General features: G+C 41.1%; 4 protein-coding genes across 4 annotated transcripts in view; 3 read left to right on the forward strand and 1 right to left on the reverse strand.

The window, feature by feature from the left end:
* Positions 1–27,485, forward strand: part of LOC103127679 (zinc finger protein 709-like) — a 471,063-nt gene that overhangs the window by 324,417 nt on the left and 119,161 nt on the right. Inside the window, exon 2 of the mRNA XM_060206414.1 lies at positions 18,920–19,050. The gene's annotated coding sequence lies outside the window, so the exon portion shown is untranslated. The remainder of the gene's footprint in view (positions 1–18,919; positions 19,051–27,485) is intronic.
* LOC107523550 (zinc finger protein 709-like) overlaps positions 1–27,485 on the forward strand; it is a 596,771-nt gene that overhangs the window by 319,549 nt on the left and 249,737 nt on the right. The window lies entirely within an intron of this gene.
* The window catches only part of LOC132542596 (zinc finger protein 14-like), a 256,001-nt gene that overhangs the window by 181,549 nt on the left and 46,967 nt on the right, over positions 1–27,485 (reverse strand). The window lies entirely within an intron of this gene.
* Positions 22,899–27,395, forward strand: LOC132532444 (zinc finger protein 791-like). The gene is made up of 4 exons (XM_060170878.1): positions 22,899–23,007; positions 24,754–24,880; positions 25,047–25,104; positions 26,166–27,395. The coding sequence occupies exons 1-4, from the start codon at positions 22,993–22,995 to the stop codon at positions 27,118–27,120; spliced, it is 1,155 nt and encodes a 384-aa protein (XP_060026861.1). The 5' UTR covers positions 22,899–22,992; the 3' UTR covers positions 27,121–27,395.

A 27,485-nucleotide genomic window follows, 5' to 3' on the forward strand; every position in this document is an offset into this window, starting at 1 on the left:
ACCTGACTATCAGGTCCTTCCTAGCTCCCAACCTGAGTCAAGAATCTGAGTTGAGATCATGAGAATCTCAGTCAAGGGTGAGGCAGTATTAGCATGCTGTTTAGGGGAAACTCTGCAAGGACATCAACAACTACTCCCCACACCCTGTGGGAAGGCCAGCTATGCACAAATTCCTACATAGTATCTTTTTTAGGTAATTTTAAATTTACATTAACAAAAGAGAGATACTCAGAGAGATCAGAGCACAGCTCAGCTCTGGATTATGGTGGTGCTGGGGTTTGCACCTGGAACTTTGGACCCTCAGAGACAAGAGTCTTTTTGCATAACCAATCCAAGTATCTCTTTTTCCATTCAACTGTTATTACCATAAAAAGAGGTTGGGGGCTAGGTGATAGTGCAGCAGGTTAAGCAAAAGAGGCCCAAAGCACAAGGACTAGACAAGAATCCCCATTCAAACCCTCTGCTACACAACTGCAGGGGGTGGCTTCACTATCTTTCTCTCCTTCTCTGTCATCACTCGCTCTATTGATTTATCTCTGTCTTATCCTACAACAACATCTAAGACAACAATAACAGTAATAACTACAATAAGGGCAACAAAAATGGGGGAAAAAGGCCTCCAGGAGCAGTGGATTCATAGTGCAAGCACCCAGCCCCAGCAATAAGCCTGGAGGCAAAAAAAAGGGAATCAGTTGAGGACAGATGGTAGATAGCATCATGGTTATGCAAAGAGACTTTTAATGGCTGAGGCTCCAAAGCCCTAGGTTCAATCACCCCTACCACCACCAGCCAGTGCTGATCAGTGTTCTGATAAAAAAGAAAATAAACAAATAAAAGACATGCAGATGTGCACACCAGGAGACAATGGCTGAAGTTAATCCCCTTGGAATTCCACTATGGGAGCCTGAGGGCTTTTAAACTATAAGTAGGCTTCTTAGCTTAATCACTGACTCCTGACCAAGAGATACAACAGGGTGGGGGCATAGTTAATCCAGTGGTTATGCAAAGAGACTCTCACAGCTCCACTGCTAGGCAACTTGGTATTATAGACTGTCTCCTAAGTTTCCTGGTTAGTGCTCTGTCCCCTGGTGTCAAAACAAGGCCTGCTGCTCCAGGTTCTGAGGGAAGTAGCAATGGAGACTCACAGTTGCATTTGGTGAGTCTCTGAGAAGTCCTCTCCTCCCTTTAGCTGTCTTTTTATTGGTGAAACAGACTGGAGATGGAGTCTCAACTGGTAAACTGCTGGACTGTTACCAGCCATTTAATCTCTGCCTAGGTTTCTCTCTGTCCATGAGCCACCTGTGTTTGCACTCACCAGTGATTTGGTGGGTTCCTGAAGTCATTCTAGTCCTGTCTTGTTGTGGTCCCAGGTGGTCTCCTTTGGTATTCCTAGTTGACCCAGGAGGGGAGAGGAAAGAAACACATCTACTGCTGCTTTGTAGCCTCTCCTCTGGAAGTCCCTTATAGGAATATTTTAACCCAGGTGCCTGTTTCTCCCAAGTTAACACTTCTCATAGGATTATTTCTAAAGCTGTGCAGACCTCCCACAGTTAGTACTAGTATTAAATGAGAGTAAAATGTCTGAGCAATAATTCAAATTATTTGTGCCTGTTTTCAAAGCAGCTTGTAAAAATTCATAGAAAGTTGCACAGAAGAGTGGGGGTAGATAGCATAATGGTTATGCAAAGAGACTCTCATGCCTAAGTCTCTGAAGTCTCAGGTTCTGTCCCTACACCACCAGAAGCCAGAGCTGAGCACTGCTCTGGTAATAAAAAAGAAAGAAAGAGAATGGAAGAAAGAAAGAATGAAAGAAAGTTGCACATAAAAGGGCCAGAGATGATGATCGTAGTGTGGAAGTGCTCGCGCCCCATGAGGAGCTGGACAGTCTTGCAATGATGTTATTCCTTGCACCCACCTTTGCTGCAGTTTTTATGAGATGTTTGTGAAATGACAGAGTGTGATCGAGAGTAACGCCACGATGGACTGGCTGGGCTACATGCCAGATTCTCATATCGCCAAGCTGCACATTAAGCTCACGGAGGCCGAGGCATGGTGTAGATGGAAAACAGATGATACCGTTTTTGCAGTGCTAGGAATTAGTTGCCATTTTTTACAGTAATCAGATATCAGAGACATGTCTTTCGTGAGTGTTTCCTCGAGGATGTCGAACTTGGATGCCTGAGTTGCACAGCAGATGTCATCGGCGTAGATGAACTTCCTTGAAGAAGTTTCTGGGAGGTCATTGATGTAAATATTAAATAGCGTAGGAGCCAGAACAGAGCCCTGGGGGAGGCCACTTGAGACAAGTCTCCATCTGCTAGACTTGTCACCCAGATGCACCCGGAATCTCCTGTTTTGGAGAAGAAACGATATAGTGTTGGCCACCCATGGAGGCAGGCATCTTGAGATCTTGACTAGGAGACCACGGTGCCAGACCGTGTCATAGGCTGCTGTGAGATCAACAAAGACAGCACCCGTCTTTAAATTATTCTGGAATCCATTTTCAATGTAAGTTGAGAGGGCCAGGGCTTGTTCGCAGGTAGATCTTCCTGGGCGGAAACCAGCTTGGGTGGGTGATAGGAATTTCTCTGTAAGAGGAGAAATACGTGACAGAAGCAGCCTCTCAAAGAGTTTGTAACACACGGAAAGGAGAGAAATTGGTCTATAGCTGGCGGGTCTTTCTTTGGTTTCAAAACCAGTATTACCTTAGGATGACGCCAAACTTTGGGCATAGACTCAGATTCCAAGATGTGGGACAGGAATGAAGCGAGCCACTTCTTTGCCGCGGGACCCAGGTTAAGAATGAGTCTGGGGGTGATGTTATTATAGCCAGCAGCTGTTCCCGGTTTAACCCTCTTCAAAGCATCTTCCAGTTCAGACAGTGTAAAGGGAGAGAGTTTTAGAGATGGACAAGATAACCGGAAGTGGGGTGAACACTCGTGGGAAATTTCTCTTTTCCAGACTGGGTTGATCTTAGCACGTCCAACTTGAGTTAGGTGACAGGCAATGGAGTTTGGAGATTCGGGAGGATGGGAGACGGGAGGGGGTTGGCTACCAGCACCCAGTCTGTGAAGAAGCTTCCAGGCCTCAGTGATGTAAAAGCCTCTTTTATTTTCTTCCCTGTAGGCTATGGGAGCCTGAGGGCTTTTAAACTGTCAATAGGCTTCTTAGCTTAATCACTGACTCCTGACCAAGAGATAAAGCAGGGTGTGGCAGAGATAATCCAGTGGTTATGCAAAGAGACTTTCACAGCCCCTCAGCTATGCCACCGGGGTATAGGTCTTCTCCTGAGTTTCCAGGTTAGATCTCTGTCTGCTGGTGTCCCTCTCTGTCCCTGCTCCAGATTCTGAGGGTAGTAGCAATGGAGACTCAGAGTTGCACTGGTGAGTCTCTGGGGAGTCCTTTCCTCCCAGCTGTCCCCTTGTTGGTGGAGCAGACTGGAGGTGGTGTCTCCACTGATAAACTGTTGAACTGTTAGCAGTCACTTACTCTCTCCTTATGCCTCTCTCTCCTCTCTGTCACCAGTCAAGCGGATTTGTACTCACGGGTGATTTACTGGGTTCCAGTGGTCATTCTAGTTCTGTCTTGTTTCGTTCCGGGTGGTCTCCTTTGGTATTCCTAGTTTATCCGGGAGAGGAGAGGAGAGGAGAGAAAGTGATCTGCTGCTCGTAGCTCTGCCTCCAGAAGTTGAATCCCCTTCTGCATGTTTCAACCCATTATTTCCAACACCATTTATTGAAGAGACTCTGCTTTCCCCATGTAATAGTCTGAGCCCCTTTGTCAAAGATTAGATGTCAATACGTGTGGGGCCTCATTTCTGGGCTCTCAATTCTATTCCACTGGTCAGTGTGTCTGTTCATGTTCCAGTACCAAGCAGTTTTGATGACAATGGCCCTATAATACAGTTTGAGATCTGGGAGAGTGATGCCTCCAGTTCTGTTCTTTTTTCTCAAGATTGTTCTGGCAATTCTAGTTTTTTTCTGGTTCCAGATAAACATTTGTAGCATTTTTTCTATTCTCCTAAAAAATGTGCTTGGGATCTTGATGGGGATAGCATTAAATTTGTAGATGACTCTGTGTATTATATTCATTTTGATGATGTTAATTCTTCCAGCCCATGAACATAAAATATCTTTCCACTTCTTTGTGTCTTTTTCAATTTCTTTGAGTAGTGACTCATAATTTTCAGCATACAAGTCTTTCACTTCTTTTGTTAGGTTTACTCCTAGATATTTTATTGTTTTTGTTGCTATAGTAAAAGGAATTGATTTTTGGATTTCAATTTCTTCTAGCTTAGTGTTTGCATAGAGGAATGCCACTGACTTTTGAATGTTAATTTTATAGCTTGACACCTTACTGTATTGCCTGATGATTTCCAAAAGCTTCTTGCTGGATTCCTTAGGTTTTTCCATGTATACTATCATGTCATCTGCAAATAAGGACAGTTTGACTTCTTCTCTTCCAATCTGTATCCCTTGAATTCCTTGCTCCTGCCTGATTGCTATGGCAAGAACTTCCAACACTATGTTGAATAGTGATGGTGATAGTGGGCAGTCCTGTCTAGTACCTGATCTGAGTGGAAATGCTTCCAGTTTTTCACCATTGAGTATGAAGTTGGCTGTAGGTTTGCTATATAGAGACTCCACTATCTTGAGGAATTTTCCATCTATTCCTATTTTTTGTAGTGTTTTGATCATAAAGGGATGTTGTATTTTGTCAAAGGCTTTCTCTGCATCTATTGATATGACCATGTGGTTTTTGGTCTTGCTTTTGTTGATGTGGTTGATCACATTGATTGATTTACGTATATTAAACCAACGTTGCATGCCTGGGATAAACCCCACTTGGTCATGAACAATCTTTCTTTTTTTTTTTTTATTTAAGAAAGGATTAATTAACAAAACCATAGGGTAGGAGGAGTACAACTCCACACAATTCCCACTGCCCAATCTCCATACCCCACCCCCTCCCCAGTAGCTTTCCCATTCTCTATCCCTCTGGGAGCATGGACCCAGGGTCATTGAGGGTTGCAGAAGGTAGAAGGTCTGGCTTCTGTAATTGCTTCCCCACTGAACATGGGCGTTGACTGTTCGGTCCATACTCCCAGTCTGCCTCTCTCTTTCCCTAGTAGGGTGGGTCTCTGGGGAAGCTGAGCTCCAGGACATATTGGTCGGGTCTTCAATCCAGGGAAGCCTGGCTAGCATCCTGATGGCATCTGGAACCTGGTGACTGAAAAGAGAATTAACATACAAAGTCAAACAAATTGTTGAGCAATCATGGACCCAAAGCTTGGAATAGTGGAGAGGAAGTGTTAGGGAGGGTACTCACTGCAAACTCTAGTATACTTCTGCTTTCTTACTTTGGTGCCATACTCCAAACTCAGTCAATTTCTGCTTTGCGTTTCTACTTCTTTTTTTTTTTTTTTTTTTACATGCATAACATTCCCCAGATTCCCATTTAATAATACAACCCCCACTATTTCATTCATCATTTTTCATGGACCTGTATTCTCCCCACCCACCCACCCACCCCAGAGTCTTTTACTTTGGTGTAATACTCCAATTCCATTTCAGGTTCGACTTGTGTTTTCTTTTCTAATCTTGTTTTTCAACTTCGGCCTGAGAGTGAGATCATCCCATATTCATCCTTCTGTTTCTGACTTATTTCACTCAACATGATTTTTTCAAGGTCCATCCAAGATCGGCTGAAAACGGTGAAGTCACCATTTCTTATAGCTGAGTAGTATTCCATTGTGTATATATACCACAACTTGCTCAGCCACTCATCTGTTGTTGGACACCTGGGTTGCTTCCAGGTTTTGGCTATTACAAATTGTGCTGCCAAGAACATATGTGTACACAGATCTTTTTGGATGGATGTGTTGGGTTCCTTAGGATATATACCCACGAGGGGAATTGCAGGGTCATATGGTAGGTCCATTTCTAGCCTTCTGAGAGTTCTCCAGACTGTTCTCCACAGAGGTTGGACCAATTGACATTCCCACCAGCAGTGCAGGAGGGTTCCTTTAACCCCACACCCTCTCCAGCATTAGCTGCTGTTACCTTTTCTGATGTGTGACATTCTCACAGGAGTGAAGTGATATCTCATTGTTGTCTTGATTTGCATTTCTCTGACAATTAGAGACTTGGAGCATTTTTTCATGTGTTTCTCGGCCTTTTGGATCTCTTCTGTGGTGAATATTCTGTCCAAGTCCTCCCCCCATTTTTGGATGGGGTTATTTGTTGTCTTGTTGTTGAGTCTGGCAAGCTCTTTATATATGTTGGTTATTAAACTCTTATCTGATGTATGGCATGTAAAGATCTTCTCCCATTCTGTGAGGGGTCTCTCGATTTGGGTAGTGGTTTCTTTTGCTGTGAAGAAGCTTTTTAATTTGATGTAGTCCCATAGGTTTATACTTGCCTTAGTCTTCCTTGTAATTGGACTTGTTTCATTGAAAATGTCTTTAAAATTTATGCGGAAAAAAGTTCTGCCAATATTTTCCTCTAAGTATCTGATAGATTCTGGTCTAACATCCAAGTCCTTAATCCACTTGGAATTTACTTTTGTATTTGGTGAAATACAGTGATTCAGTTTCATTCTTCTGCATGTTTCAACCATTGTTTCCAACACCATTTGTTGAAGAGACTCTGCTTTCCCCATGTAATAGTCTGGGCCCCTTTGTCAAAGATTAGATGTCCATAGGTGTGGGGCCTCATCTCTGGTCTCTCAATTCTATTCCACTGGTCAGTGTGTCTGTTCATGTTCCAGTACCAAGCAGTTTTGATGACAATGGCCCTATAATACAGTTTGAGATCTGGCAGTGTGATGCCTATGGTTCTGTTCTTTTTTCTCAAGATTGTTTTGGCAGTTCTAGGTCTTTTCTGGTTCCAGATAAACATTTGTAGCATTTGTTCTATTTTCCTAAAAAATGTGCTTGGGATCTTGATGGGGTTAGCATTAACGTTGTAGATGTCTCTGGGTAATATATTCATTTTGATGATGTTAATTCTTCCAACCCATGAACATGGAATATCTTTCCACTTCTTTGTGTCTTTTTCAATTTCTTTGAGTAGTGACTCATAATTTTCAGTATACAAGTCTTTCACTTCTTTTGTTAGGTTTACTCCTAGATATTTTATTGTTTTTGTTGCTATAGTGAAAGGAATTGATTTCTGGATTTCAATTTCTTCTAGCTTAGTGTTTGCATAGAGGAATGCCACTGACTTTTGAATGTTAATTTTATAGCTTGACACCTTACTGTATTGCCTGATGATTTCCAAAAGCTTCTTGCTGGATTCCTTAGGTTTTTCCATGTATACTATCATGTCATCTGCAAATAAGGACAGTTTGACTTCTTCTCTTCCAATCTGTATGCCTTTAATTCCTTACTACTGCCTGATTGCTATGGCAAGAACTTTCAACACTATGTTGAATAGTGATGGTGATAGTGGGCAGCCCTGTCTAGTACCTGATCTGAGTGGAAATGCTTCCAGTTTTTCACCATTGAGTATGATGTTGGTTGTAAGAGTGCTATATATAGACTCCACTATCTTGAGGAATTTTCCATCTATTCCCATTTTTTGTAGTGTTTTGATCATAAAGGGATGTTGTATTTTGTCAAAGGCTTTCTCTGCATCTATTGATATGACCATGTGGTTTTTGGTCTTGCTTTTGTTGATGTGGTGGATCACATTGATTGATTTACGTATATTAAACCAACATTGAATGCCTGGTATAAACCCCACTTGGTCATGATGAACAATCTTTCTGATACACTGCTGTATCTGGTTGGCTAGAATTTTGTTCAATATTTTCGCATCTATGTTCATCAGAGATATTGGTCTGTAGTTTTCTTTTTTGGTTGTTTCCCTGTCTGATTTTGGTATCAGGGTGATGTTGGCTTCATAGAAGCTGGCAGGGAGTATTCCAGTGTCTTCAATCTTCTGGAAGACTTTTAAAAGTAGAGGTATTAGTTCTTCTTTGAAAGTTTTATAGAATTCATTTGTAAAACCATCTGGTCCAGGACTTTTATTTTTGGGGAGATTTTTGAACTGTTTCAATTTCATTAGGTGTGATGGGCCTGTTCATGTTATCCACTTCCTCTTTACTTAGTTTTGGAAGTTGGAAGGTATCTAGGAAGTCGTCCATTTCTTCCAGGTTCTCTAGCTTGGTGGCATATAGTTGTTCATAGAAGCCTCACATGATATGTTGAATTTCTGCAGTGTCTGTTGAGATTTCTCCTCTTTCATTTACTATCTGATTTATTTGGGTCTTCTCCCTTTTTTGTTTTCTGAGTCTGGCTAAAGGTTTGTCGATTTTGTTTATTCTTTCGAAGAACCAACATTTACTTTCATTGATCTTTTGTATGGTTTTCCTATTCTCAATGTTATTTATTTCTGCCCTAACTTTAGTGATTTCTTTCCTTCTGGTTGCCTTAGGGTTCCTTTGTTGTTCTTCTTCTAGGTCTTTAAGATGTGCAATCAGGCTGTTTATTTGTGCTTTTTTTGTTTCCTAATGTGTGATTGTATAGCTATCATATTCCCTCTTCGGACTGCTTTAGCTGTGTCCCAAATATTTTGATAGCTTGTGTCTTCATTTTCTTTTTTTTTTTTTAGTTTTTTTTTATTTAAGATAGGATTAATTAACAAAACCATAGGGTAGGAGGGGTACCACTCCACACAATTCCCACCACCCAATCTCCATACCCCACCCCCTCCCCTGATAGCTTTCCCATTCTCTATCTCTCTGGGAGTATGGACCCAGGGTCATTGGGGGTTGCAGAAGGTAGAAGGTCTGGCTTCTGTAATTGCTTCCCCGCTGAACATGGGCGTTGACTGTTCGGTCCATACTCCCAGTCTGCCTCTCTCTTTCCCTAGTAGGGTGTGTCTCTGGGGAAGCTGAGCTCCAGGACACATTGGTCGGGTCTTCAATCCAGGGAAGCCTGGCCAGCATCCTGGTGGCATCTGGAACCTGGTGATTGAAAAGAGAGTTAACATACAAAGCCAAACAAATTGTTGAGCAATCATGGACCAAAGCTTAGAATAGTGGAAAGTATTAGGGAGGTACTCACTGTAAACTCTAGTGTACTTCTGCTTTCATGTATGTATTTTGCAGTAGTTTATGGATACTTGTGAAGATATGCTCACTCTTACAGAAACTGGTGTATATCTAGGTTATGGGACTCTGTTAGAAAGTGAACCACCTGAGATGAAATTAGAGTGTACTATAAAAGGAAAGGTCTCACCCAAGTAATGAAGTTGAAGGGTTGTCATTCCACACGTGAAGTCTCTGGACACAGTCTGAGGTGAAGCATGTTGAGGTGGGAATCGTTGCGTTGGTTAGGTTGTGATCGGCGGATGCAATATTATTTGGTTTGGATTGGGAGACGCATACAGGAAAGTGGGCCCTGTCTAAAGGTTCCAGGACTGGGGGAAGTAGGGGCTCTATAGTGGAGATGTGAGGTTCCTGCTGTCTTAGGGTTCAGAAAGACAATCGATAGTTAATTTTATCATCACATTATTTGGTAATTGGGTTAACTTTGAAAAGTCCTTTTGTTATGGTTTGTTGTATAGTATCCAGTATCTTGTATATAGTTGTGCTATTGGATGCTTCTAATCTACTTGGTCTAGGCTTTTGAGAGAGTCCGCATATCAAATACACAGCCTATATATTAAAAAGTTTCAGTGTGTGTTTTTTTTTTGTTTTTTTATTTTATTTATTTATTTATTTAAGAAAGGATTAATTAACAAAACCATAGGGTAGGAGGGGTACAACTCCACACAATTCCCACCACCCAATCTCCATATCCCACCCTCTCCCCAGTAGCTTTCCCATTCTCTATCCCTCTGGGAGCATGGACCCAGGGTCATAGTGGGTTGCAGAAGGTAGAAGGTCTGGCTTCTGTAATTGCTTCCCCGCTGAAAATGGGCGTTGACTGTTCGGTCCATACTCCCAGTCTGCCTCTCTCTTTCCCTAGTAGGGTGGGTCTCTGGGGAAGCTGAGCTCCACGACACATTGGTGGGGTCTTCAATCCAGGGAAGCCTGGCCGGCATCCTGATGACACCTGGAACCTGGTGACTGAAAAGAGAGTTAACATACAAAGTCAAACAAATTGTTGAGCAATCATGGACCCAAAGCTTGGAATAGTGGAGAGGAAGTGTTAGGGAGGTACTCACTGCAAACTCTAGTGTACTTCTGCTTTCTTACTTTGGTGCCATACTCCAAACTCAATCAATTTCTGCTTTGCGTTTCTACTTCTTCTCTTTTTTTTTTTTACATGCATAACATTCCCCAGATTCCCATTTAACAATACAACCCCCACTATTTCATTCATCATTTTTCATGGACCTGTATTCTCCCCACCCACCCACCCACCTCAGAGTGTTTTATTTTGGTGTAATACTCCAATTCCATTTCAGGTTCGACTTGTGTTTTCTTTTCTAATCTTGTTTTTCAACTTCGGCCTGAGAGTGAGATCATCCCGTATTCATCCTTCTGTTTCTGACTTATTTCACTCAACATGATTTTTTCAAGGTCCATCCAAGATCGGCTAAAAACGGTGAAGTCACCATTTTTTACAGCTGAGTAGTATTCCATTGTTTATATATACCACAACTTGCTCAGCCACTCATCTGTTGTTGGACACCTGGGTTGCTTCCAGGTTTTGGCTATTACAAATTGTGCTGCCAACAACATATGTGTACACAGATCTTTTTGGATCGATGTGTTGGGTTCCCTAGGATGTATCCCCAGGAGGGGAATTGCAGGGTCATAGGGTAGGTCCATTTCTAGCCTTCTGAGAGTTCTCCAGACTGTTCTCCAAGAGATTGTACCAATTGACATTCCCACCAGCAGTGCAGGAAGGTTCCTTTGACCCCACACCCTCTACAGCATTTGCTGCTTTTACCTTTTCTGATGTGTGACATTCTCACAGGAGTGAAGTGATATCTCATTGTTGTCTTGATTTGCATTTCTCTGACAATCAGAGACTTGGAGCATTTTTTCATGTGTTTCTTGGCCTTTTGGATCTCTTCTGTGGTGAATATTCTGTCCAAGTCCTCCCCCCATTTTTGGATGGGGTTATTTGTTGTCTTGTTGTTGAGTCTGGCAAGCTCTTTATATATGTGGGTTATTAACCTGATGTATGGTAAGTAAAGATCTTCTCCCATTTTGTGAGGGGTTTCTTGATTTGGTTAGTGGTTTCTTTTGCTGTGAAGAAGTTTTTTAATTTGATGTAGTCCCATAGGTTTATACTTGCCTTAGTCTTCTTTGTAATTGGATTCATTTCATTGAAAATGTCTTTAAAATTTATGCGGAAAAAAGTTCTGCCAATATTTTCCTCTAAGTATCTGATAGTTTCTGGTCTAATATCCAAGTCCTTGATCCACTTGGAATTTACTTTTGTATTTGGTGAAATACAGTGATTCAGTTTCATTCTTCTGCATGTTTCAACCCATTGTTTCCAACACCATTTGTTGAAGAGACTCTGCTTTCCCCATGTAATAGTCTTGGCCCCTTTGTCAAAGATTAGATGTCCATACATGTGGGGCCTCATTTCTGGGCTCTCAATTCTATTCCACTGGTCAGTGTGTCTGTTCATGTTCCAGTACCAAGCAGTTTTGATGACAATGGCCCTATAATACAGTTTGAGATCTGGCAGTGTGATGCCTATGGTTCTGTTCTTTTTTCTCAAGATTGTTTTGGCAGTTCTAGGTCTTTTCTGGTTCCAGATAAACATTTGTAGCATTTGTTCTATTCTCCTAAAAAATGTGCTTGGGATCTTGATGGGGATAGCATTAAAGTTGTAGATGTCTCTGGGTAATATATTCATTTTGATGATGTTAATTCTTCCAACCCATGAACATGGAATATCATTCCACTTCTTTGTGTCTTTTTCAATTTCTTTGAGTAGTGACTCATAATTTTCAGTATATAAGTCTTCCACTTCTTTTGTTAGGTTTACTCCTAGATATTTTATTGTTTTTGTTGCTATAGAGAAAGGAATTGATTTCTGGATTTCAATTTCTTCTAGCTTAGTGTTTGCATAGAGGAATGCCACTGACTTTTGAATGTTAATTTTATAGCCTGACACATTACTGTATTGCCTGATGATTTCCAAAAGCTTCTTGCTGGATTCCTTAGGTTTTTCCATGTATACTATCATGTCATCTGCAAATAAGGACAGTTTGACTTCTTCTCTTCCAATCTGTATGCCTTTAATTCCTTACTACTGCCTGATTATATGGCAAGAACTTCCAACACTATGTTGAATAGTGATGGTGATAGTGGGCAGCCCTGTCTAGTACCTGATCTGAGTGGAAATGCTTCCAGTTTTTCACCATTGAGTATGATGTTGGTTGTAAGAGTGCTATATATAGACTCCACTGAGTGGAAATGCTTCCAGTTTTTCACCATTGAGTATGATGTTGGTTGTAAGAGTGCTATATATAGACTCCACTATCTTGAGGAATTTTCCATCTATTCCCATTTTTTGTAGTGTTTTGATCATAAAGGGATGTTGTATTTTGTCAAAGGCTTTCTCTGCATCTATTGATATAACCATGTGGTCTTTGGTCTTGCTTTTGTTGATGTGGTGGATCACATTGATTGATTTACGTATATTAAACCAACGTTGCATGCCTGGGATAAACCCCACTTGGTCATGATGAACAATCTTTTTGATATATTGCTGTATTCGGTTGGCTAGAATTTTGTTCAATATTTTTGCATCTATGTTCATCAGAGATATTGGTCTGTAGTTTTCTTTTTTGGTTGTGTCCCTGTCTGCTTTTGGTTTCAGGGTGATGTTGGCTTCATAGAAGCTGGCAGGGAGTATTCCAGTGTCTTCAATCTTCTGGAAGACTTTTTAAAAGTAGAGGTATTAGTTCTTCTTTGAAAGTTTTATAGAATTCATTTGTAAAACCATCTGGTCCAGGACTTTTATTTTTGGGAAGATTTTTGATAACTGTTTCAATTTCATTAGGTGTGATGGGCCTGTTCATGTTATCCACTTCCTCTTTACTTAGTTTTGGAAGTTGGAAGGTATCTAGGAAGTCGTCCATTTCTTCCAGGTTCTCTAGCTTGGTGGCATATAGTTGTTCATAGAAGCCTCACATGATATGTTGAATTTCTGCAGTGTCTGTTTTGATATCTCATCTTCATTTACTATCTGATTTATTTGGGTCTTCTACCTTTTTTTGTTTTCTGAGTCTGGCTAAAGGTTTGTCGATTTTGTTTACTCTTTCGAAGAACCAACATTTACTTTCATTGAACTTTTGTATGGTTTTCCTATTCTCAATGTTATTTATTTCTGCCCTAACTTTAGTGATTTCTGTCCTTCTGGTTGCCTTAGGGTTCCTTTGTTGTTCTTCTTCTAGGTCTTTAAGATGTGCAATCAGGCTGTTTATTTGTGCTTTTTCTTGTTTCCTAATGTGTGCTTGTATAGCTATGAACTTCCCTCTTAGGACTGCTTTAGCTGTGTCCCAAATATTTTGATAGCTTGTGTCTTCATTTTCATTGAACTCTCGAAACATTTTTATTTCTTCCTTGATTTCCTTTTTGACCCAGAAGTTGTTAAGAAGTGTACTGTTGAGCTTCCACATTTTGGGACTGTTACTAATCTTTTGTTGATTGTTAAGTGTTAGTTTCATTCCACTGTGGTCTGAGAAGATGCTTGGGATGATTTCAGTGCTCTTGAATTGGCTGATGCTGTCTTTGTGGCCTAACATATGGTCTATCCTTGAGAATTACCCATGTGGATTTGAGTAAAATGTGTATTCCAGTTTCTTGGGATGAATGACTCTGAAAATGTCCAATATATAGTGCTAGTTTATCTATCTCTTCATTTAGCTCCCTTATGTCTTTACTGATTTTCTGCCTGGATGATCTGTCAAGTTGAGATAGTGGGGTGTTGAAGTCCCCTACTATGATTGTGTTACTGTTAATATATTGCTGTAGCTCTTTCAGTAGAAGTTTGTTGTATTTAGATGGCTTCTCATTGGGTGCATAGATGTTAATAATTGTTAAGTCCTCTTGATTGACTGATCTTCTGAGCATTAAGTTGTGTCCATTCCTATCTTTTTAAAACTTATCTATATTAAAGTCTATCAAGTCAGATATGAGAATACCTGCCCCTGCCCTTTTTTGTGGGCTGTTGGCTTGTATGATAGTTTTGCATCCTTTCACTTTAAGTCTGTGTTTGTCTTGTTGTGTTAGGTGAGTTTCCTGTAGACAGCATATTGTTGGGTTGTGTTTTCTGATCCATCTTCCTACTCTGTGTCTTTTAATAGGTGAATTCAGGCCATTCACATTTATTGATATCAAAGATTGAAGATATTTTAACGCCATTCTTGTAGAGTTTTAGAGTGTTTTGATATATGTCCTATTTGTGGTGGTCTGGTTGTTTATAGGAGACCTTTCAGAACTTCTTTCAGGGCAGGCTTGGTTATGGTTGATTCCTTCAACTGTTGCTTGTCTGAGAAGGTTTTGATGCCTCCATCTAGTCTGAATGACAGTCTAGCAGATTATAGTGTTCTTGCCTGAAAGCCTTTTTCATTGAGCACTCGATAGATATCTTGCCATTCTCTTCTGGCCTGTAGTGTTTGTATGGAGAAGTTGCTGCTAATCTTATGGGTTTTCCTTTGTAGGTGATTCTTTGTTTTTCTCTTGCAGCCTTCAGGATCCTTTCTTTATCCTTATTCCTTTCCATTCTAAGTATTACATATCTTGATGTCTTTAGGTCTGGGTTAATTCTGTTTGGGACCCTCTGGGCTTCTTGAATCTTTATGTCTTTGATGTTGTCTAGACTAGAGAAATTTTCAGCTATTATGGCCTGGAGAATGCTTTCTTCCTCTCCTCTTTCTTCCTCTGGTATGTCAATAATGCATATATTGTTTCTTTTGAAGTCATCCCACAGGACTCTATTATTTTCAGCATCTCCTAGTCTCTTTTTGAGATCTCTTACTTCTTTTTTAGTTGTCTCTAATTAACCCTCAATCTTGCTAATTCTGTCTTCAGCCTCATAGATTCTAATCTCTCTGCCCTCTATTGCTTTCTGGAGTTCATCTATTTTGTTGCCCTGCTCTGATACTGTTTTAGCTTGTTCAACTAGTTGCATTCTTAGCTCAACGATTTCAGCTTTCAGCTCTTTAATTACCATGAGATAATTAGAATTTTCTTCCATATTCTCATTTGTTGTTCCTGCATTTCTGTTTACAATTTTTTCAAATTCTTTACTCACTCCTGTTATTATTTCATTAGCTAATGTTTGGATGTTGAACTCATTGTTTTGTGCTTCACCCTCTGGAGGACTTTTAGCTGGACTCTTGTCCTGGTTCGAGTCTCCAATATTTTTTCTTGTTGTTTTAACCATTTTATATATGATGTTATGAGTTCCCTTTATCAGTACTTTTCAAATTATTGATCACTATTGCCTGGATTGACTTGTGTCTAAGTAATTTAATTAAAGGGTTTATTTACAGTGGTGGAAGTTAACAGTGTTTTCAATCCCTGAGTTGGAGCTCAGTGGTTTAAAAGCCTCTCTCTTTTTTTTTTCCCTGTAGGCTATGGGAGCCTGAGGGCTTTTAAACTATCACTAGGCTTCTTAGCTTAATCTCTGACTCCTGACCAAGAGATAAAGCAGGGTGTGGCAGAGATAATCCAGTGGTTATGCAAAGAGACTTTCACAGCCCCTCAGCTATGCCACAGAGGTCTAGGTCTTCTCCTGAGTTTCCCAGTTAGATGTCTGTCCCCTGGTGTCCCTCCCTGCCACTGCTCCAGATTCTGAGGGTAGTAGCACTGGAGACTCAGAGTTGCACTTGGTGAGTCTCTGGGGAGTCCTCTCCTCCCTTAAGCTGTCCCCTTGTTGGTGGAGCAGACTGGAGGTGGTGTCTCAACTGATAAACTGCTGAACTATTAGCTGTCACTTAATCTCTCCTTAGGCCCCTCTCTCCTTTCTGTCACTAGCCACATGTGTTTGTACTCATGGGTGATTTACTGGGTTCCTGTGGTCATTGTAGTGTTGTCTTGTTTTGGTCCAGGGTGGTCTCCTTTGGTATTCGTAGTTGATCCAGGAGAGGAGAGGAGAGGAGAAAAACGATCTGCTGCTCGTAGCTCTGCCTCTGGAAGTCATATCTTCTTGTTAAGTTTTGTTTCTGACCATATGCATTACAAAGTAAGACAAAATTAGGTCAACTAACTCGAACCCACACAAACTGACACGACTCGGGTATATAAGTGAGGTATAAGGAATTTATTCGTAAGTTTGCAAGAGTGAAAATAAGGCCAGTCCACATACTTACAAAGAGATAACACCAAAGGACAAAAGACAAAAACAAACCTTAGCTGAGTGATCCCAGGTTGGTACCAAATCTGGTCCAGTTGCTCTGAGACAACCAGGCTTGAAATTCATCCTCCTTTAAAGGGAAAAGTGAAGGGGAGTCTGCATGACTGAGGGGGGGGGGTCTGCATGTCCTTGGTAATTTATCTTTGAGGTAAAAGTTTCAAGGAGAACATTGTATTCTTATCTTCCAGGGAGGAAGCCAGCAGTGTTTACAGGACAAATTAACATAGAGTTGAGAGACTAGGGTCACAGGGTGCACACATTCAAGGCAAACATTTGTATCCACCAGGTGCGGAGCAGAAGCAATTAGTGGATTAGTGTAATTTCATCTTACCTTGTTTCTAAGACATCTTCTCTACTTCAATGAACTAATCCAAATTTGGGGAGTTCTATTTTCTAACACTCTGGTTAGAAAAAAAAAAAAGCGTGTCTGGCTGGTGGTGCCCCTATCTGAGCACATACCTCACAGCACAAGGACCCAGATTCGAGCACCCGGCCCCCACCTGCAGGGAGAAAGCTTTGCAAGTGTAGAAGCAGCGCTGCAGGTGTCTCTGCTTCTCTCCATCCCTATCTCCCCTTCCCTCTTGATTTCTGGCTATCTCAATTCAATAAATAAATTAAGATAATTTTAGTCTAGTGCCAGTAACATGTGCACTCAACCAGGTGCGCCATCACCCGCCCCCCACTCTCAATTTCTCTTCACCATCCAAAATAAATACAAATCAAATCAAATCAATAAAAAAGCAAACAGCTTATATTGTTCTCATTAAGTCACCATCAGGGCCAGAACAGCTAATTAATTCATTATCTAGAGCTTTCAGCTCCTTAAAAACCAGAAGAAGCCGACCCTGAACCACCAGGCTAGAGAGGCAGCACTGGGCTCCAGGACAGAGACATCTCTGTTTCCGGGAGCATCCGATTAGGCCAGCCGCACGGGCTGCTGGGACTTGTAGTTCCCATGGCTCTTCTCCCGCGACTGACGGCAGGAGGCGGACTACAGCTCCCGTCAGGCTAAGCGACGCCAGCGGGGTCCTGCACACGCGCAGCTGGGCGGCAGTTTTCAGTTGTACCTGCGAGTCAACCGTGCAGAGTCAATTGCACAGAGGCGGCAGGTCAGTCGCACCCTGTGGGTCTCGGGTGACAGGGGAGCCGGTCGAGGCCTCGGCGTGACCGTCCTTAAAGACCTGGGGCTCTGCGTGTGTCGGGGAGGTGCTCCAGCCTCGCCTCTGGCCATTCTGTGCCGCCTCCCTGCTGGTCTGGGTCCCGCTTCCCCTCGTCCCGCTTTGGGGCCCGCGGGGGCGCGGCGTGAGCCGCTGGGGCGGGCGCAGGGTGTCCCGGGCAGGCTCCGGCCGGGCTCCGGCGGGCGACCGTGGGCGCGGACCCGCGGCGGGAAGCGGCGCTGAGCGCGGCGGCCTCTGGCCTTGGCTGCGGTCGGACCGATGCGTCTGCGCAGGCGCGGGGCTGCGGTTCCCGAGTGCGAGCGGCGCCTGCGCGGTTGTGCGGCTGCAGGTGGCCGCCAGCTGCGTGTCTGCTGCCTGGCGGGACTGGCCTGCTGGAGCTGGTCCCGCTGCAGGATCCTGTGCAGCGACTCTGCGGCCGCCTCACGTGCTGCCGTGCTGCCGGTCTGGGCCAGGCCTCGGCATCGGATATGCTCGGTCGCAGTTGTTACTATTTTAATACTTATTTATTACCCCCTCTTTTTTTTTTTTTCAACTGAACACTGAGCACCGCTCAGCTCAGGTTTATAGTGATGTAGGGGATTGAACCTGGGACTTTGGAACCTCAGGCATGGGAGTCTGTTTGCCTAACCATTATGTTATCTACCTCTACCCTATTTATACCCTTTTGCTGCCCTTGCAGTTTTATACGTGTAGTTGCAGTTGTTGTTGGATAGGACAGAGAGAAATGGAGAGAGGAGGGGAAGACAAAGACGGGGAGAGAAAGACAGACACCTGCAGACCTGCTTGACTACCTATGAAACGACTCCCCTGCAGGTGGGGGGCCGGGGGCTCCAACCAGCATCCTTTCTCTGGTTCTTGTGCTTTGCGCCACGTGCGCTTAACCCACTGCTCAACTGCCCAACTATTGTTCTACTAGGTTTTTGTGAATGCTTTCGTTGAAGAAAAAAGGCTGGAAAGAGATGTCAGTAGAATATGTGGCCTCTGGGTAGTCGGGCTGTAGTGCAGCGGGCTAAGCGCAGGTGGCACAAAGCACAAAGACCGGCATAAGGATCCCGGTTCCAACCCCGGCTGCCCACCTGCAGGGGAGTCGCTTCACAGGCGGTGAAGCAGGTCTGCAGGTGTCTATCTTTCTCTCCTCCTCTCTGTCTTCCTTTCCCTCTCTCCATTTCTCTCTGTCCTATCCAACAACAACAATAATAACTACAACAAAAAAACAAGGGCAACAAAAGGGAAAAAATAAATAAAATAAATATATATTTAAAAAAAGAAGAATATGTGGGCTCTGTAATGGTCCTAATAGGCAGGATAACTCACTACTAAATGTTTCCATAACCTCTTCTGTTTCCATTGCACAGCTAGGGTATTGTACCTTGCATCCACTACAGTATCTTCCATCTAGGGCCCATACTGTCCAGTGAAGAGGCTGTGCTGCTAGATTTAAACAGAGTCTCAAGCTATTGCTGTGATTGATCTTCCTTTTTCTGACCTGAAAGACATTCAGGGAAAGAGGAAGAGATGGCAGTTTCTTAGGTAAGTGACTTGCCCCACATCAGAATCTGTTTCCTTTTCCTCTTGAATAAGTTGTATTTTAATTGATACATGTTTAATTTACTGTATGTTTTGCTCATCATATTTCTTTCTGTATCTCTGTCTTTGTGCCAGGGCACTGTTCATCTCTGGTTTATGGTGGGTCAGAGAATAGAACCTGGAACCTGAGATATCAGGCAGAAACTACGTGATCTCCCCCACCCTTCTATTTGTTTTCACACTCTTTATTATGTAATTTTTATTTATGAAATGATAATGCTATGGTCTGGGAGGTGGCACAGTAATTAAGGAACTAGACCCTCAAGCATGGGGTCCTGAGTTCAATCCCTGGCAGCACATGTACCAGAGTGATGTCTGGCTCTTTCTCTCCTCCTTTCTTTCTCATTAATAAAATAAATAAAATCTTTTAAAAAAAAATGGAAATGCTGACCAGACCATAAGATAAGAGGGGTACAATTCCATACAGTTCCTTCCACCAGAATGCCATATCTTATCCCCTCCCCTGATAGCTTTCCTATATTCTTTATCCTTCTGGTGGTATGGACCCATGGTCATTATGGAGTCCAAAAGTTGGAAGCTGCCTTCTGTAATTGCTTTCCCACTGAACATGGGTATTAACAGGTCAATTCATACTCCCAGCCTGTCTACCTCTTACTGTATTGGGGCAGAGCTCTGGGGAAGCAGGACTCTCTTATTTAAATTTTTTAAGATTATTTTAATGAGAGAGACCAGCAAAGTGCTCAACTCTGGCTTATCTTGATGGTTGGGGTTGAAATCCTCAAGTATGGAGGTATTTTGCATAACCATTATGCTATGTCCCCAGCCCTGTACTCTTACAATTCTAATTATACAATTAGTATTATCACTGGGAGTCAGTGTCACCATTCTTGAATGTCCTGTTATATAGATAGATAGATACAGATATAAATAGATACAAGAAATGGGGGGGGGGGTGGTGAAGCACATAAAATTGTGAGAATTCCCTGTACAGCTGTTGGAGAGATGAGAATTGAACCCATCTGAGTTCTCACAGGTGATCATTTGTGGTCTCCACTTGGTATGCCCCCAGAAAGACCCTGTGAAATAATTTTTGAATACCAAGACATAACTCATGTTGTAAAGTGCAACTTTGTTATACCCATATACTGAGTTTCAAACCCTGACAACACAGACATGAAAAGGGGAACTTCATGGGTCTTGCTCTGGTGTCTTTCCTTTTTTTTTTTGTCTAACCTTCTATCTAGAGAAAAATAAATAAATAAAATCATACCACCAGGAATAATGGAATCATGCACAAATGAGGTTCATTAGAATACATACTTCCTAATATTCAGTCTTCATATTCTCTTTCTTATTTTAATATAATTTTTAATTTTATTTATGAAAAGGAAACACTGAAAAAAATGTAAGATTAGAAGGATTCAACTCCACACATTTCCCACCACCAGAACTCCATATCCCATCCCTTCCCCCTGATAGCTTTCCTATTCTTTTTTTAAAAAAATATTTTATTTATTTATTCATGAGAAATGATAGGAGAGAGAAACCCAGTTATCACTCTGGTACTTGTGCTGCCGGGTTTTGAACTAAGGACCTCATGCTTGAGATCAGCAGTTGATCCACTGTGCCACCTCCTGGACCTCATAAGCCACGTATCATCTCTACTGTTGTTGATCCAAGTTGAGGGCAAGGTCCTAAGGGGGCCAACAAAGGGGTGTGTTTTGTTGTTCCTGATAGAGATGACTGGTATTGGAAGTTCTCACCATAGCAATCAGTCAAGAGAAAGGAATCAAAGGAATACAGGTTGTAAGGGGAGAAGAAGTCAAGCTCTCACTGTTGCAGTTGATACGATAGTATAGATAGAAACACCTAAAGAATCCAGAAGAAAGTTACTGGAAGTTATTAGGCAATATAGCAAGGTGTCAGGCTACAAAGTCAATGTACAAAAATTTGTGGCATTTCTTTATGCAAACACTAACTCCCAAGAAGAGGATATCCAGAATTCACTCCCATTCACTGTTGCAGCAATATCAATAGAATACTTAGGAATAAACCTGACAAAAGACTTGTATACTGAAAACTGAGTTTTCTTTGAAAATTATTCAAAGAAATAGAAAGTGATAGCGGCTAGGTGGTGGCACACCTGGTTGCACATGTTACAGTGTGCAAGGACCCAGGTTTCTGTCCCCGGTCCGGACCTGCAGGAAGAATGCTTCACAAGTGGTGATGCAGAGTTGCAGGTGCCTCTCTGTCTCTCTTCCTTTCTACCCCCCCCTTCCCGCTCAATTTCTGCCCGTCTTTAATATATATATATTCAAAAAAGAAATAAAAAATAATAATAACAAATTAATGGGACTACATCAAATCGAAAAGCTCCTGCACAGCCAAAGAAACTATCACACAAACAAAGAGACACCTCAGAGAATGGGAGATCTTCACCTGCCATAAATCAGACAAGAAACAAATAACCAAAATAACTAAGCAACAAAAAAAGCAAATGTCCACATCCAAAAATGGGCAGTGGATAGGAAAAGAATATTCACAACAGAGTAGATACAAAATGCTAACAAACACATAAAAAACTGCTAAATGTCACTGATTGTCAGAGAAATGCAAATAAAGACAACTTTGAGAGAGCATCTCACCCCTGTGAGAATGGCAGACATCAAAAAGGACAGCAGCTGCTGTGGCTGTGGGGACAGAGAAAGCCTTCTGCACTGCTGGTGGGAATGTAAATTAGTCCAAACACTGTGGAGAGCTGTCTGGAGAAGTCTCACAAGGCTAGACATGGACCTTCCATATGACCCAGTAATTCACCTCCTAAGGATATATCCCAAGGACACCATAACACCCAACCAAAAAGATATGTGTACACCTATGTTCATAGCAGCAAAATTTGTATTAGCTAAAACCTGGAAGCAACCCAGGAGCCCAACAACAGATGAGTGGCTGACAAAGGTATAGTATATATACATAATGGAGTACTATGCAGTTATTAAGAACAGTGAACCCACCTTCTCTGACCCATCTGGGATGGAGCTAGAAGGAATTTTGTCTCTTTCTGTTTCCAGATAAATGATTGAGCTCTAGCCTGTGTCAAAAAGAAAAAAAAACCTTTGCTTGGGAAAAGAAGCCCCTCCTCTAAATGGCTCCTGCTGAGCTTGATATTGTGATAAAGAAATTATCTTTAGTGATCTCTTGCCTGTAGCTGGCTGTCTCACTCCTCTGGTGTGGGGTTGGTCTTGGGGTGCAGTGGAAAAGAATCAAACTCACAGTCTGTGGGCCAACTCCATTTTTCCTTTGTCCTTTTCAGCCTCTGTTTGCCAGCCTAAGGGTGGCAGAACTCTTATAGAACTCTTCCTTGGTTCCTTAGAGCTCTCCTATATTCTTTCTCTGCCACTGGCCTGGAAATCCTACCCTCACCTGAAATTCCCAAGTTTAAAGCAGCCTCCTTGCAGAGCTCATGCCAGGTGTAGTCTTTAAGCTGCCATCTTGGCTCCATCCACCCCACCCCCCTCCCCATGTCACTGTTTTAATATAGATCTCTGAGCAGTATTTAGGTGAGATTAAACACACCATGTGAGCTTAACTTGCTGCACTACCACCCAACTCCCATCTTACTAGATTTTTGTGAATGCTTTTGTTGAAGAAAAATTAAAGAGTTGGAAAAAGATGTCCATAGAATTTGTGGGCTTTGTAATGGTCCTAATAGGCAGGCTAACTCACTAAATGTTCCCATAATCTCTTGATTTACATTGAACATCTAGGGTATTGTGAATTTTATTCATTGCAGTATCTTCCATCTAAGGGCCATACTGTCCAGTGAAGGTGTTGTGCTGCTAGATTTCAAACAGAGTTTGAAGTTATTGCTGTGATTGATCTTCCATTTTCTGGCCTGAAAAACATTCAGGAATAGAGGAAGAGATGGCAGTTTCTTGGGTAAGTGACTTGCCCCCCATCAGAGTATCTTTCTTTTTCGACTTGAATAAGTTGTTCTTCAGTTGACACATGTTTGATTTACTCTTTCTGTTTTGTCCATCATATTACTTTCTGTATCTCTTGTCTCTGTCTTTTTCTGCCAGGACACTGCTCATCCCTGGCTTATGGTGGGTTAAGAAATCGAACCTGGTACCTGAGAGCCTCGGGCAGAAACCTTATGTTATCTCCCCCACCTTCGTTTTTTTTTTTCACTTACTCTTTTTTATTATGTAATTTTTATTTATAAAATGGAAACTTGACAAGACCATAGGATAAGAAGGGTATAATTCCATACAGTTTCCCCTACCAGAATGCCACATCCCTTCCCTTCCTTTGATGGTTAAGCAGGGATACATAGCATAATGGTTATGTGAGATGTTTCCATCCACTGCTCCAGAAAGCCATTTTTTCTTTCCATTTTATTTGGTAGGAGACACCTACAAGCCTGTTTCACTGCTCATGAAGTATCCCCCACTCAAGAGGGAAGCAGGCCTCAAGCGTAGGTCCTTTTTCATGGTGATATGTACACTTAATCAGGTGCACCAGTGCAGTGCACCTGATAATACTTATTTTAATTGTATAACATTCTTGCGTTTTTAACTTTGTTTTTGGACACTGACTCTACACAGAGAAGCCTAGTGTGGTATGATCACTCTAGATAGTATAATTTCCATGCTTCCATAATGAGGTTAATTTTATAAAGAGCTATGTGTGGCTAGAGATGTTTCATTTCTAACAAACTTATCATAATCATCATGTGCTATTTTTTTAGCTCATCTTTTTTTTATCACTGTAGATTCCCTATAAATTCATTACACCCAGTGGCCATTTTCTTTCTTACTTATATTTTTGAGTTTTATGTAGGTGAAGAGAATTTAATAAGGAAAGTGAGGTAGAAAATGAAGTAGAGCTATCTCTATCTCTGTGTGTGTCATATGAAATTGTTTTTCATATTTAACAAATGAAATTAATGTTTATTTTCTTAATAATGAAAAGAACCGAAGATAGTAAGAAGACACACCAGATGTTGAGTTCTAATTCTCCCGGGACTATAGGTTCAATTCTAGTTAACTTCTACTCCACTCTCCCTATCAAATTTTCTTTACCTATATAAACTCTCCCTATAAATAGGGAATGAAATGTCAAAACTGCCCCACCACTTGTGAAGACTGCCCCCTCCTGCAGTGTATGTCAGAACAAGGATATTGAATCTAGGTCCTATTTTTTCTCAAGATTTTATTTATGAGAAACATAGGAGGAGAGAGAAAGAACCAGACATCACTCTGACACATGTGCTACCAGGGAACAAACTCAGGACCTCATGCTTGACAGTCTAAAGCTTGATCACTGTGCCACCTCCTGGACCACAAATCTTAAGTCCTTTTATATGGCAATGCTGTACTTCCATACAGTCCTAAGGTTTTATCATTAATTACAAAACTATAGAGAGGGAATAGTGAGAATAGGTATATCTCTCTGTCACATAAGATGCCAGGGATTATACTCAGGGTCCTGTGTTTAAGAGTGTCCAATATTCTAATCAATCTACCAACTTGTAGACCATGATTAAGAGGTATTTGCTGCTCAAGTCACCAAAGACATGTTTGCAGATGAAACAATCATTCACAGGCTTCCTAAAGTAGAGACTGAATGGCTAATATGCTGTTGCTCGCATTTTCTCACATGATAACATTGCACATATTTTAGGGCTCAGTGACCTATGAAGATGTAACTGTGATATTCACTCAAGAGGAGTGGGCACTATTAAATCCTTCACAGAAGAAACTCTACAGAGATGTGATGTGTGAAAACTTCAGAAACTTTCTTTCAATAGGTAATATAATTGCCTTAATTTTTCAACTAGAAGACAAATAATTTTTTGTTCAGCAATGTAGAAATGGAGACACTGTTCAGTGACAAGGTTTGACCCTGAGTTATGATGGATCAAAAAGTCAACCTATTTGAATAATTTCTAATACTTTTATATTTTGTAATTTTAGAAAAGATACAAGAACATTCCACCAAAGAGCAGCATAACTTGCCTGGAAGTAAACAAAGGTGAGAGGTACATTTACAATGAAGCTTCATGTACCACCTAAAAAGCTACTGTGTTTTCAAAAATGTTGTCTCTGTGTAATTTACTGAGATCTGGTGCCTGCATGGTTTCCTTGTATAAGTAGACTCATGGGTTCTTCATTGTGTGTTCTGATTTAATAATTGCATAGTACCCCTTTTAATACAATTTATTAAGAAAATGAAATTTATAATCATTATGACAAATAGATGGATTTTTTAAATAAGCTTATCAAAATATTTCATGAATAGGTTATAGAATAGTTGGACAAGTGACTCAGAAAAGAAGTATGTCATCTACATGACTAAAGTTTTCATTTGAGTCACTGGCAACAAAAGTATCATAATGATGCTCTACATTATCTGTCTTCTGTCCACTTCACAGGAAAATCTCACATCTAACAAGTAAACTGAAATTTTACAAAGGGGCAAAGTGCTTAGTATTTATAAAATAGTTCACTTGGAAACAATAAGAATATCTTCAATGTATGAATATATTTTTATGATACTTAGAGAAAAGATCAATCTTTTTAATAAAAAATTTTAACACAAAGCTAAAGCTTGATATTAACAAATAGTAATTCAATTAATACATACAAATATCTGTAAAGATATTTGTTTTGCCATAATATATTGATATGAAAGTATTTCGATTTATTTTCCTTTTTGTTCCCCTTGTTGATTTCACCAATTTTTATTAATTATTTATTGGATAGAGACAGCCAGAAATCAAGAGGAAGGGGGAGATAGGGCGGAAGAAAGGCAGAGAGACTCCAGCATTCCTATTTCACCACTTACAAAGCTTTCCTCCTGCAGGTGGGGAAAAGGGTCTCAAACCCAGGACATTGAACATTGTAGCATGTGTGCTCAGCCAGTTGTGCCACTGCCCAGTCTTTTTACAAGTCTTTTAACTTTATTTTTAACTTGAGATCTTTTCATAATTTTGAATATTTGTAGTATTTTTCAGTATGTTTTTAGTCAAATCTATTGTTAATGTCTGATTTTGTGGCTTATTAAAATGTCATTAATTATTCATTATTTTACAGGAATACAGCTGTGAAAATCTCTGAGGGCAAAGAAAGTCAAAATGGTCACAAATCTAAAGAATATGAAGTATACAACAAATTATTCACTTATTGTAATCATCTTGACCAACATGAAAGAACTCACAGTGGACAGAAACCCTATGAATGTAAACTATGTAGTAAAACATTCAGTCATTCCAGTAGTCTTAGGACACATGAAAGAATTCACAGTGGAAAGAAACCCTATGAATGTAAACTATGTAGTAAAACATTTGGTCATTCCAGTAGTCTTAGGACACATGAAAGAATTCACAGTGGAGAGAAACCCTATGAATGTAATCTATGTAGTATAACATTCAGGCAATCTGGTACTCTTCGGCTACATAAAAGAATTCACAGTGGAGAGAAACCCTATGTATGTAAACTATGTAGTAAAACATTCAGTCGTTCCAGTAGTCTTCGGAGACATGAAAGAACTCACTGTGGAGAGAAACCCTATAAATGTAAACAGTGTAGTAAAACATTCAATCGTTCCAGTCATCTTCAGACACATAAAAGAATTCACAGTGGAGAGAAACCTTATGAATGTAAACTATGTAGTAAAACATTCAGTCATTCCAGTAGTCTTCAGAGACATGAACGAATTCACAGTGGAGAGAAACCCTATGAATGTAAACTATGTAGTAAAACATTCCGAGATTCCAGTAGTCTTCGGACACATGAAAGAATTCACAGTGGAGAGAAACCAATTGAATGTAAACAGTGTAGTAAAACATTCAGTTGTTCCCGTAGTCTTCGGAGACATAAAAGAACTCACAGTGGAGAGAAACCCTATGAATGTAAACTATGTAGTAAAACATTCAGGCAATCTAGTAATCTTCAGGAACATGAAAGAACTCATAGTGGAGCGAAATCCTATGAATGTAAACAGTGTTGTAAAACATTCAGTTCCCATAGTCTTCGGAAACATGAATGAACTCAGTGGAGAGAAACCCTATTGTTGTATGCTTCACATTGGTTTTGGTCTCCCCCCCTCCCCCCGCCTCTGGGAGATTGTGGTTTAGCCCCTGCTAGTTTTGTGCTTCCCCATCTCCCCGCCCCCTACCGTACGTACTTCCTGAGTTCCTGTGGCAGCCGCCGGAGGAGAAGGATTCAGGACAGATCTGTGTGGTGATTAGGAGTCCCTCTCTGCTGTCGGAGGAGAAAGATGGAGGAAAACATTGCCCGCTCGTGAATAAAAATTAAACTGTGTTCTCAGCTCAGCCGTGTGTCTCTGGTCGTCTGTTACCCGCCCATGACGCCAGCCCAGTTAAAACAACATATGGTGCCCACGTCGGACCT

The sequence above is a fragment of the Erinaceus europaeus genome, chromosome 13, assembly GCF_950295315.1.
Source record: "Erinaceus europaeus chromosome 13, mEriEur2.1, whole genome shotgun sequence".
Taxonomy (NCBI): domain Eukaryota; kingdom Metazoa; phylum Chordata; class Mammalia; order Eulipotyphla; family Erinaceidae; genus Erinaceus; species Erinaceus europaeus.

Coding starts and splice junctions, on each gene's coding strand:
- LOC132532444 (XM_060170878.1), top strand. Junction 24,881..25,046: donor CAGAAACTTTCTTTCAATAG/GTAATATAATTG, acceptor TTGTAATTTTAG/AAAAGATACAAGAACATTCC. Junction 25,105..26,165: donor TTGCCTGGAAGTAAACAAAG/GTGAGAGGTACA, acceptor ATTATTTTACAG/GAATACAGCTGTGAAAATCT.